The sequence below is a fragment of the Peromyscus leucopus genome, chromosome 4 (assembly GCF_004664715.2).
Source record: "Peromyscus leucopus breed LL Stock chromosome 4, UCI_PerLeu_2.1, whole genome shotgun sequence".
Classification (NCBI taxonomy): Eukaryota; Metazoa; Chordata; class Mammalia; order Rodentia; family Cricetidae; genus Peromyscus; species Peromyscus leucopus.
The window spans coordinates 101,145,510-101,158,330 of NC_051066.1; the positions used below are offsets into that span (position 1 = coordinate 101,145,510).

Sequence of the window (12,821 nt, forward strand, 5' to 3'; positions counted from 1 at the left end):
AACAAGTGCTCCTAACCATGGAGTCAATTCTCCAGCCCCATCTGTCTCTTGTTTTGACTGTTAGGCCCACGTAACTGTCTAGCCAATTTGTTGAGCAAAGTCAAGGGATTCGCTCTACCAGATTAAATTCCATTTTGAGAACTTATCTATACTGAGCACAGTTCCTCCTCTGCAAAAGGCGCTTTTGTTCTGAGTCTGTTCCATGTTTCAAGTTGAGGACTCCCACGACTAGCTCCACCTAAGAAGTCATTACGGTGTCCCTGTCTCTCATCTTGACTGCTCTAGTGTCAGTCACTGACTCTAGGTTCTGAAGTGGTCCCCCTCAGTTTTCATGTCACCGAAATGGGTGGACATACACAAAACTATTCTTTAGCGTTCAAGGAAGAACATGGGTTCCCAGCCCTCCCCCTGCTTTTCTTTCCACTCCACATCCTTACTATGGGAATTCAAGCTTCGTTAGGCTAAAGCCAGAAAACAAGGCTGCTTTACAGAATGGGTAACACACACCTCGATACAGCTGCTCCTTTTACAGATCAGCTACCAAAAATCTGCATGCGATAGAATGGAAGTCAGAAATAAAAAGAGAAAGAAAAAAAAAAGAAAGAAAACAACTGCTTTGTTCTTTTGAGTCAGGGCTTTATGCAGCCCAGGCTAGCCTCAATTTTACTATAGCTGAGGATGACCTTGAAAACTTAATCTTCCTACTTCTACCTCCAAAGGGCAAGGATAACAGGTCTGTGCCATAATTACCAGAAAAGGATGAGTTCTACCATTTCATTTTCTACCCTGGTCTGTCGGTTTCTGGAAATTTTGAATCTAAAACTTTACTTCAATTACATTATTTATTTGGATACTCTAATGATTTTTTTTTTAAAGACAAAGCTTTTGAGTAGAGCTTATCGTTATTATTTATTAATTTAAATCAGGATTCTAACGTGTAAGTTTCAATAGTTTGAATTTTATTGGCATGTACCTTTCGGGCTATGTACAGAGTACAAGGTGGGTCTGACCACCAGTACTCATTATGATGACGCAGGACATATTAAATGAATAAGAATCCATAATATTCTTCTTGGGCTGATTAAGAGTTGGAGTTTAACTCTAGAGACTGGAGATCTTGGCATCTCCTCCAGTGACAGACACTGCTCTCTTGTTGCAGGTGGCGCCTACTACCTGATTTCCCGGAGCTTAGGGCCTGAGTTCGGAGGGTCTATAGGCTTGATCTTTGCTTTCGCCAACGCAGTGGCTGTCGCTATGTACGTGGTGGGGTTTGCGGAGACTGTGGTAGATCTCCTTAAGGTAATGAAAGTACTTCTTTGTATAGACAAAGTAACTCAACCTTCTTTTACAGGGCCCTAGGGGATAGTTTCATGTCCAGATATGAGGAGGAGAGTTCAGTATCAGGGAGGAGCGAGCCCCAGGCATAACGTCAGAAGGTCCAGCTTTCAGTTCAGCTTCTCATCCTACCATCTGGGAGGCATTAGACCAGTTCCTTGACGTCTGAGGCTTGTTTTCTAAAGCGGAAAGAGGAGCTAATTCACTGCTCCGTGCATTTCACACGAGTTCTGTGCAGATCAGATAAAAAGGATATGTGTGGAGAGTGTGTAGACTAAGAAGCTTCAGAAAGAAGGCAGGCATCACTTCCTGTAGACACACCACGGTTGCTCACAAGGTTTCCAAAGATGAAGAAAGGTCAAACATGAGGACAACTTGCTGCAGAAAATGAGGCCTTTCTTAGCTAAGCGCCCTACCCAGTGCTCTGGGAACAAGCTCTTAGAGCCTATGCAGTGTGGTAACACCTCAGCTTCCTCACCTTAAAGGCCTAGCTGAGTTCTGCTGGTGAAGGTATGTCTATGTGGAAATTAGATAAATAAATGAGCCTATTGTGTATTTCTTAAGGTATGTTCTCTTAATATTACTGAGTTTGTATTCTCTGTTAAGTTGAACAACACTTATTTTCCAATACTCATAGTGTAAACCACTTGTTTTTGTTTTTCTAAATTCCCCTTGGCACATGAAAGTGGCTAGTCCTTTTGTGGAAGCACAACAGAAAAGGTGTGGACATACATACTTTGAGTTAGTGCTGCAATGTCTCCTGAAGCTGTGACTAGAAGGAATTTCTAAACCTTCTAGCCCCTAGCCTTGCCTATCAAAGGCCTATATCACAGATAAAGTAAAATTAGAATTAGAATTTTTTTTGCCTTCCAGAACTTACAAACACTTATTTTCTTATTATCCCATATGCCCCTAGGCATCTGTATACACTATCTTTTCTTCTTGTTGAATGTTATAAAAACTCCTGAATGCAAAGAGCTATCTCTAATCACTTGAGTGATTTCCTCCCCCCAGGAGAGTGACTCAATGATGGTGGATCCAACCAATGACATCCGGATAATCGGTTCCATCACCGTGGTGATCCTGCTAGGAATCTCAGTAGCTGGGATGGAGTGGGAAGCGAAGGTGGGTGTCTCTAAATAACACTGTAACAAGTGCTGGCCAGGCCCTGAGTTAATCACAACAAAAGGAACACCTAATTCACAAAGAACAGCTGTCATCTTTTCATTACAGCAAAAGGTATGAGTACATGCAAGGTGGACATCATAACTCAGTGGTCAGACTTCCCCTTGGGCTGCCAGCTCACAAATAATGACATTGAGACTTATTATTAATTATGAAAGCTTGGCCTTAGCTTAGGCTTGTCCCCAACTAGCTCTTATAACTTAAATTAACCTGTTTTTATTAATCTACATTGCCACGTGCCTTGGTTACCTCTCCTCTATACCATATGTCCAACTTCTTTAGTGTCTCCCTGGCATCTCTCATGTGCCTAGATTCATCTCAAGTTCCTCTCTCTGCCCAGAAGTCCCACCTATTCTCTCCTGCCTCACTACTGGCCATTCAGTTTTTTGTTTTTTTTTTTTTATTAAACCAATCACAGCAACACATCTTCACATGGTGTAAACAATATTTCTCGACAAGTACCAAGTCTGGTCAAGACTCGAGGTTATGTACCAGGTCGTCGGGCCATGCATCACTTTGTTTTCTGCCACTGTGGTGACACAGGCAGCAAGTTGATGCATCTTCATGTACAACTATTGTGCAGACCAGCAGCACGGAACACTGGGAACCCAGGTCTCATCCTCAAGCCCTGAGCAGAGAGCAGGGCCACATATTAAGCTTCAGCTGTAAGGTGAGAATGTCCATTTCGCTGTTGCTTCTAACTTGGTCCTGTTCCTGTGGTGTCTCAGGCTCAAGTGATCCTCCTGGTCATTCTTCTCATTGCCATTGCAAACTTCTTCATTGGAACTGTCATCCCATCCAACAACGAGAAGAGATCCAGAGGCTTCTTCAACTATCAAGGTAAGCAGGGCTAAGCAGTCGTTTCTCAGTTCATGTGTCTACATTGTTCTCCCCCATTGCTACCTCACTCACCCATCTCCAGCCACCAGAACTTCAGTGTAGTCCAGGAAAGGGCCTAGAGTTGAATTCAGGAGAGCCATGGTTGTGTTTCAACTCTTGGTTATCAACTGAAAGGTTGTACATATCCTGTTTGCTTCTCAGATTTTTCCCACTAGATTAATAATGACAACTTCCTGAGGAAACTTTGAAAAGGAACTATGGAAAGTATTTTGTTGCTGGAGGACGTGGAGTGGCCTTAATAATTTCACCAATAGTATTTAAAATGTAAAAGTAATTTCGAGAAGTCAATCTTTTTCAGTTGAAGATAAGAAGGTCTCTTGAAAGTCCTTGAATCCTGGATTATCACTCAGTGGCTAGACAATAGGAACAGAGACTACAATAGGAAAGGAACCTGCAGCTGGGAGAAATAATCAGCCACTGCTGAGCACTTAGGTCCAATCAAGTCCTCTTGTCTTCCCGGGAGACTTTGTAGCATCCAGGCTGGCTGGGACATAACCTGCTGCCGATCACTGTCAAACTTTCAAGCAGTATGGGTTAGGGGACGGGAGAGATTGCTCAGCCTTTCGCAGCAGCTCACAACCATCTTTAACTCCAGTTCCAGGGGATCCAACACCCTCTTCTGGCCTCTGTAGGCACCAGGCAGGCATGCAGTATACATACATATATACAAGGCAAAACAGACACTTAAAAGAAATGATGGGTGAATTACTTACATATTTCCTTGTGGTAACATCATAGCGTGTGAAGCTGACTTTTGTCTCCCCAGTCCACTTCTACTTTCCTATTTTCTACCCTACCTTACTCAATACACAGCCGAGGTTTTAAAAAAATATCATTTGCAGCCGGGTGCATTCCTTTAATCCCAGCACTCAGGAGGCAGAGCAAGGCAGATCTCTGTGAGTTCAAGGCCAGCCTGGTCTACAGAGCGAGATCCAGGACAGGCACCAAAACTACACAGAGAAACCCTGTCTCAAAAAACAAACTATATATATATAATTTGCTTCATTATGTATTCAGCTATCAGCACCTGTGACCCCCTCCCCCTTTTTAAAACCAGATCTTTACTGTGGTTTCTTTATTGACTTTGGGCTTTACTGTCCTTCCTTTTCTATCTTTTCCCTGACTCTGCATCTCCTGATGTTTCCAACTTTCTTTCCCCCTTTTCTCCTCCCAGATTTCTTCTTTTGTGTGGTTTCTTCTTCTTTGTCTTCCTTTCCATCTTTTCATTCAAGTGATTTGGTGACCATCTGTAGGTCGGTGTTGCCCTACGGACAAAGCGCATCACCATTTTCATTCTCTGAGAATTTGGTATAAGGACCTAAGACAGGAACTCTGGGAGGAGGAGCAGAAGACTTAGAACACTAGGAACAAGTTTACAGTGTGGCTCCCTCCCACAGGTCTATTTGAGTTTCTCAAAGGCCTGGAAAGGCAGGTTGCTTAAAGATGCATACATGTGAGAATGTGGTTATGAGGGGGAATGTGTAGTATGTTCGTGAGAGTGCTAACGTGCTCCTGCAAAAATTATTTTTTCTTGGAAATATTTGTGTATATATATATATATATATATATATATATATATATATATTTGGTTTTTTGAGACAGAGTTTCTCTGTGTAGCTTTGTGCCTTTTCCTGGAACTCACTTGGTAGCCCAGGCTGGCCTCGAACTCACAGAGATCTACCTGGCTCTGCCTCCCGAGTGCTGGGATTAAAGGTATGTGCCACTACCACCTGGCTGTTTTTATATATTTTAATTCAACTTTTTTTCATACAATATATTCTGATCACAGTTTTCCCTCCCCTGAAACTCCTCCCTAATCCAATTCTACCCATCTCCTCACCCACCCAACTCCATGCCCTTTCCTTCTCTCTCTCTCTCTCCTTAGAAAACAGGTAAACAAACAAACAGAAAAGAAAAACAACAAAGAACAAAAAACACAGACTCACACAAAAAAACGAAACCCATAAAGCACAAAATCAGAAATCCTTAATATACAAGCAAAAGAACTGTAAGAACAACAACAAAGAAAAAAATTCCAACAAAGCAATATGAGACAGAAGTCCACAAAAATACCATTGGGTTTGTTTTGTATTGACCAGCCACTGCTTGGTATGGGGCCTCTTATAAGTGTAGTTTGTATGCCCAGTGAGACTCCACTGGAGAAGACTAATTTTTCCTTCTAGGAGAATTCCTTATCCCTTTTTTCTATTTCTTCTGTATTCAAAGAAAATAAACAAGTGTGGCCTCTAATGACCTTTTCAGAGCTGTCTAGAGGTCTAAGACCTAAATGTGTATCTAAAATGATAGATACTTTGGTACTTGGGGAACAGTAACCAACAGTTTAGGGTTAAGTCTGTTTCCATTCTAAGGATCTATTTCCATTTGGAAATACAGAAGTCAAGAACGTAGGCTTCTACAGTGTGGCAAAACCCAACAGGATGATGTTCCCTTTGCTTGCATTTCAGCATCCATATTTGCCGAAAACTTTGGGCCAAGCTTCACGAAGGGTGAAGGCTTCTTCTCTGTCTTTGCCATCTTTTTCCCAGCTGCCACTGGGATCCTTGCTGGTGCCAACATCTCTGGAGACCTGGAGGTATGTAGTTCCCTCTGCTTTGTAACCCTCGTGGCTGGACTGTAGTTGTTGGTAGCATGAGAAGCTGTACAGACTAAATATGACTTAGGTCCCAGAGACTCAAGAGTGAAGGTTTCTGCAGGATTTCTTGGTTGTTCTCTCTCTCTCTCTCTCTCTCTCTCTCTCTCTCTCTCTCTCTCTCTCTCTCCTTTAATTTTAAATCTAGGCTCTTGATAATATAGTATAAATCTAAAACCCATATTCAGTGGCATCCAAAAGCAGAGTATATTCACAGGAAGTTATTTTTCAATAAAATGAACATGTTTTAGTGACTTACTATCAGAATCATTCTTTTCCTTTAAAAAATCGTAATGACTAAGAATACAAGACATTTGAGGACAAACAAAACCAACTCGACAATAGCAAAGCGAGCAGAGTCTGACATGAGAAGCCTGAGTACAGCAGGGAGTCTCTTGCCCATTAACTAGAGACAACCTGGTGAGGCTGGAGAGCCTCAATCTTCACAGGAAAGGAAGAGGCTGTAGAGGCTCAAACTCTGTGGAAGTAGGGACTTGACCTTTGGGCATTTTCACTGTGTATCTTCTGAGATAGCACGGCCTCAACAGGTACTGACTGAGCGAGTGAATTAAGGTGTTTAGATTCACTATGCTAGCAACCACGTTGCCACGGTAAATTCTTGAGCAGACAGCGGCATGGAGAGGTCATGTCAAAGCTCAGAAAGTCACAAACTTGTGCAAAACATTTCAGCTCCTCTCCTCGCTTAATGAAATTTAGTTATGAACTCCTGTTTTCTCACTAACTAGGAAAGTATCAGCACACTGATTTAAGCTCCCAGAAGCTACAGATAGGCTTTTAAATTGGAAAATCTTATGCTTTCTTTAGACTTCTTAAAAACAAGGTGCTAGCCGGGCGGTGGTGGTGCACACCTTTAATCCCCAGCACTCGGGAGGCAGAGGCAGGCGGATCTCTGTGAGTTTGAGGCCAGCCTGGGCTACCAAGTGAGTTCCAGGAAAAGGTGCAAAGCTACACAGAAAAACCCTGTCTCGAAAAACCAAAAAACAAAACAAAACAAAACAAAAAAAACCCCAAAAAAACCAAGGTGCTTAGTCAATTCATCTTACCTAATGCCTGAATGAAGGCCATGCAGGAGACAGCCTTTGTTAGAGTTAGGAGCGATGGAAAGAATTCTCTTACCCTAAGCCACAGTAAGAAAGCATCATAGGTCATAACCAAAAGCAATGCCTTCTGATGTTTCCACATCTGTTCTATCTGATTTTATTCTCCAACACTGGTTTCACCTCATTGAATTGATTTCATGGCATAGTAGATGAGGGAGAGGAGCCTCAGACTTAGCTAATGGGGTTGAAACAGCAGTAGGACATCACAGCACAAGAGTCTGGGGAACAAAGGGAGTCTGGAGCTCCAGGAAGGAAGGCAAGCCTGGAAGCTACTGCATGGATGAATTCATCCAGGTAGGTATAAAAGAGAGGCAAGAAATCTAAGGAAATGTGCAGGGGGGCATGGGCACTCAGGGAGGGAGAAAGGGGAGGAAGGAGAGACAGACAGACAGACAGACAGAGAAACTATTCAGCAAATGGAGAAACCAACAGCCCATAGGCCCAGGAAAAAGGGAAGTGAAAAGTAAAATTATCTGGGATACCAGAGCATAGTTAAAAGCCAGAGTAGCCAAACATGTTAGCTCCCAAAGGTGAAATATTCTGGACAATGGCAAGGAAACTTCTGTATCTCTAGACTTGATTTTTCTCTGAAGGTGAAACCAAAATAAATATAAAAATAATTAATAATAGTCGAGTCAGTTTAATTTAGGAAATATTGTTTATTCAATATACGAAGATATAGATGAATACTCTGCTTCCAGACTCAGACTCCTTCTCAAGACGGCTCCTCGCACTGCAGGGAGGAGTGACCAGGAACAGCATAATGGGTGCACAGAGCCCCATCCTGAGCATTCTGTGTGCAACAGCCATAGCAGGACAGGAGCTGCCCTGAAAATCGGGGTCTAGGAGAAGATTTGGGAAATATTTCTAAGACGCAAAATTAGGATGTGGTTGTTACACCCAAAAAAGCAGAAACCTAATTGATTCCTTACTTTTATTCTGTCCTGGCTGGGGGCACTTTTAATGATGGGAAGGAGAAGTAGCTTGGATTTGGGATTAATTCTGGAGGAGGGTGAAAACTAAGAATGAGCCCAGTTCCCAAGCGTCCTCTGTCAGCAGCAAGACTAAACATTGCCGTTTCGGTCTGATCTTAGAGTACAGGCTCATACATCAACACACTGACATCACATGTTACCCGTTAGTGCCGTAGAGTCAAGGTGACCCTGATGTAAGGTGGACTCCACAGCTTTAGAGCTTTTAGGAGGCAGCTGCAAGGGAGAGCCATCTTCATGTCTGCATCACAAGATTGCCTTCCACACTCCGCCTCCTATCCTGTTATGCTCCAGTTCAGTCGGTTACAACTTCACCCAGATCCCATGAAACTTTTGTGGGGCTTTTGGGAGGTGCTCATACATGAGTGCTTGTGAAGGCCGGAGGTCAACATCAGGTCATTCCACACATTACTCGCTTTGGTTTGGTTTGGTTTGGTTTGGTTTGGTTTGGTTTGGTTTGGTTGGGTGATAGTCTCACTGGAACCTGGGAGTCATCAACCAGGCTAGACTGGCTGGTCAGTGAGCTCCAGGCATCCACCTATCTCACCTCCCCAGTGCTGGGATTCTAAGTGTGCCCCACACTTGCTTTTGTTCCTGTGTTCTTTTTAAACATGATTCTAGGAATTGACCTCAGACCCTCATGCTTACACAGCAGACACTTTACTGAGCTACCTCCAGCTCCCAATACATTCTTAAGCAATAAAATGAAAGGTAAAACATCATGTGAATTAGATTAAGTAGGGCCCATTTCAGCCACACTACCCTCGCCTCCCTCCCAGGAGCTGTTGTATTGCACACACCTGCACATTTGCTCTGGAGACAATAGTGTGGAAGGAAGAGGCTAGGTAAATGTGTACCAGCAAAATCCCCATATGCAGATGTTCCTAGAAGAATTGGAGCATATGGATTAGTGGCTCCATAAAGCTGGTTATAATGCACCCATGTGGCGCAGGTGTGCTTGGTTAAGTCATGATTTCCAGTGGTTGGGCTGTGTCTGCATTCACCAAGTGTGATCTTTTCAATGGACTTGATCATCATATTTAAGTTAAAAAAAAAAATGTTCCAACTTCATTTGCCTGTATTGATGAGACCTGTGTCCCCCAGCCAGGAGACCACTGCCTACTGGGATTCTACTTTTCTCTGCTCAGTATTTATTGACTCTTTCTGAATGCTAGATAACTGCCTGTATAAGAAAATCATGCATCAAAATATCTGTTTAATAATTCTTAAATTGAATTAAATATAATCCAATATGCTGCTTGAAAGTCAGTTTGATATAATTTACCAATCCCTTCCAAAACCAGGTATAACATGGTAAATTAAGTATCATGTGGATTCAATTTAATGTATGCACATACATTTATAAGCAAGAGAAAAGCTTATTTTCTGGTATAGGGTTGGCCTTGCCTCTTTACTGAGCTTACTTGTGGAAATGAAGAATTTAGAGAGACTGTAGAATTTAGTAGATGATCCTTTTTGCTCAGCCAGAACTGTGTTTTTTGTTTGCTTTGTTTTGTTTTTCTTTCTTTGTTTTAATTAAAGGCAAGCCTAAGCTCAGTATAAGACATACATATGCCCAGATATTATCAACATGCCAGATATGTCTGTATCTGATGCTTCTTCACAGTTCAGGGAGAGAGAGGGAGAGAGAGAGAGAGAGAGAGAGAGAGAGAGAGAGAGAGAGAGAGGAGAGGGAGAGGGAGAGGGAGAGGAGGGAGAGGGAGAGGGAGAGGAGAGGGAGAGGGAGGGAGAGAGAGGGAGAGGTCTGTTCTACTACAACATCTCTCTTTAGAAGGGAGGGCTCTCTTCAGTTCAGCAGTGAGATTTTGTTTGTTTGGTCTTGTTCCTTTTAAAAAAAGACTTATTTATTTATTTATTTATTTATTTATTTATTATGTATACAGCATGTATGACTGCAGGCCAGAAGAGGGCACCAGATCTCATTACAAATGGTTGTGAGCCACCATGTGGTTGCTGGGAATTGAACTCAGGACCTCTGGAAGAGCAGTCAGTGCTCTTAACGTCTGAGCCATCTCTTCAGCCCCTGGTCTTGTTCTTTTTAACAGTTGGATTTGTTTATTAAAAATAGAGCCACAGCCAGGCAGTGGTGGCGCACACCTTTAGTCCCAGCATTTGGGAGGCAGAGCCAGGCAGATCTCTGTGAGTTTGAGGCCAACCTGGTCTACAGAGCGAGATCCAGGACAGGCACCAAAACTACACAGAGAAACCCTATCTAAAAAAAAAAAATAGAACCACTTTTCTCTTTTCCTTTTTTTACTAAAAATAGATCTTTTTATATAACATATTCTGATTGTAGTTCCCCTCCCCCTGCTCCTCCCAATTCCTCCCCACCTTCCCATCTAGATACCTCCCTTTCTGTCTTTCCTTAGAAAACAAACAGGCATCTAAGAAATAATAATAATAAAATGACATGTACTGCAATAACATAAAACAAAAACAAGCAAATATAGGACAAAACAACCAAGCAAGAAAAAGAGCCAAAGAAAAAGCACAAGAAACACGTATAGACATAGAGATACACATGTTCACACACATAAGAATAAGAATCCCATAAAAACACTAAACTGCAAGTCATTATATATATATGCAAAGGACAGGTAAGGCAAAAAAAAAAAAAAAAAAAAAAAACCTGACTTATGAGACAAAAACCTCCAAAGATGCCATCGAGTTCATTTTCTGTTGGCCATTTACTGGTGCACATGGAGCCTACCTTCAGAGTGGTTGGTTTCCCCAGTGAGACTCCCATGGAGAAAGCTAATTTCTCATTTGTAAGTGGTTATCAATTGGAAATAGCTTCTGGGTCAGGGATGCGGGCATATGTCCACTTTTCCTTTCAGCTCTAGGATCCCATCTGGTGCAGGTTGGTGCAAGCTCTGTGGGTTTATATGCAGCACCAAGTTTTATATTCCATTATTCATTCTAAATACTCTGTCCGAAGACTGTTCACTTTGCCATTTGCTAGATAGTTTCTTGAGAGCTTGCCTTCGGAGGCATAATTTAACATTTTGAAAATACAAAAATAACTACTAGCACTCTGTTTCTTGCTCAGTTCTGCTTTCTCCTCTACACAATTTTTCACAGGATCCCCAGGATGCCATCCCCAGAGGAACCATGCTGGCCATTTTCATCACCACTGTTGCCTACATAGGTGTTGCTATTTGTGTTGGTGAGTAAAACGTGTTTGATGTCAGAATTTCAGGGAGCCCAGTGGTTCTTCCTGTCTAATACCTTTCAATGGAACATAAGTACATAGAAAGTTTGGGGGAGGTTGTTTTGTTTTAAGGTAGCAACTTTACTTCCTTTCTTGATACTTAATGATGTGTATCTTTGGGGGCCTTTGATGCAATTAAAATGCAATGCAAGCATCTTCAGCTCAGTATTTTAAAAGAGCCTATCAAATTGCCGTTATGCCCTGGTCCAAAGAAGGCCACGCCTTGCCACCCTTGGTGACTGTACTGCTGAGAAAGCTGTTGCTTCTAGCACTCAGCTCTCTTGTCCTGTGAGGTAAGTGAGGACAAGAACAGAGCAAAGTAGAAAAAAAAATCAACAAAACCCAAACCTGGCAAAGGAAAGTATAAAAGATGAGGAAGTCACAACACTACCTCATCTCTAACTTGGAAGTGTCATTGACACAAGCTGCCAGGAAATCAGAACAGCCCCAGCTGTTAGCAGTGTGGAAGCCAGCCCCATGCTTCTCGGTGAGCAGAGCATGCCCATGTGCCTTTCCAGCTGCTCACAAGGCAAGCATTGGCTCTACCTGCTGCCTGCGGCCACATCTCCTCTTAGGGCCATGGCATGCTTATGCCATAGTGGGAAGGAAGGAACATGTTTTCCAACATGCAGAGAAGAAACCCTCTCTGGTGCACAGTGAGGAATGCAGGCCCAGGCTGGAGAGCTGTGGGAGCTTGATGGCCTATTGACCAAATGACAAACTCCAGTAGTCCTCTGCTTACTATAAGAAAATATGGGAAAGCCATATATTGCAGCTGGTGTTATCTCCTGGTCATGCCTGGCCCAAGGTCAGGACAAATCTATCTCATCTGCAGCTGCTCAGACCCAAATAAACACACAGATGCTTATATTATTTATAAACTGTATGGCCATGCGGCTCAGGCTTCTTGCTATCTAGTTCTTATATCTTAAATTAACCCATTTCTATAAATCTATACCTTGCCACGAGTCTCATGGCTTACCAGTACTTTACATCCTGCTCCTCATTGCGGCAGCGTCTCCTGACTCAGCCTTCCACTTCCCAGAATTCTCCTCTCTCCTTATCCCACCTACACTATACTTCCTGCCTGGCTACTGGCCAATCAGCATTTTATTTATCAATCAATCAGAGTAACACATTCACAGCATCCACAGCATCCACAGCAATATATCTTAAATTATTTCTGAAGAAAAGAAAACCAAAAAAGCAAGAAGTTAAGACTGTTGCCTATCTTGCTGCTTCTCTGTGAGGAACCTGGTAAGTCATTCACTGCCCTGTGGCATTCTGAGCTGAGTTACACAGGTAGACGTTTTCTGATTCAATGTGTTTGAATGTCAATGACTTTAGAATGGCACTCAAGCTATCTGAGGTTGTGTCTTCCAAATGTGGTTTTAAGTGAACCTGTG

General features: G+C 42.5%; 1 protein-coding gene across 1 annotated transcript in view; it reads left to right on the forward strand.

Moving 5' to 3' along the window:
- Window positions 1–12,821, forward strand: part of Slc12a1 (solute carrier family 12 member 1) — an 88,020-nt gene that overhangs the window by 17,834 nt on the left and 57,365 nt on the right. The window contains exons 6-10 of the mRNA XM_028858266.2: window positions 1,160–1,299; window positions 2,350–2,460; window positions 3,249–3,360; window positions 5,886–6,013; window positions 11,286–11,370. Coding sequence (XP_028714099.1) covers window positions 1,160–1,299; window positions 2,350–2,460; window positions 3,249–3,360; window positions 5,886–6,013; window positions 11,286–11,370 — 576 coding nt within the window. The remainder of the gene's footprint in view (window positions 1–1,159; window positions 1,300–2,349; window positions 2,461–3,248; window positions 3,361–5,885; window positions 6,014–11,285; window positions 11,371–12,821) is intronic.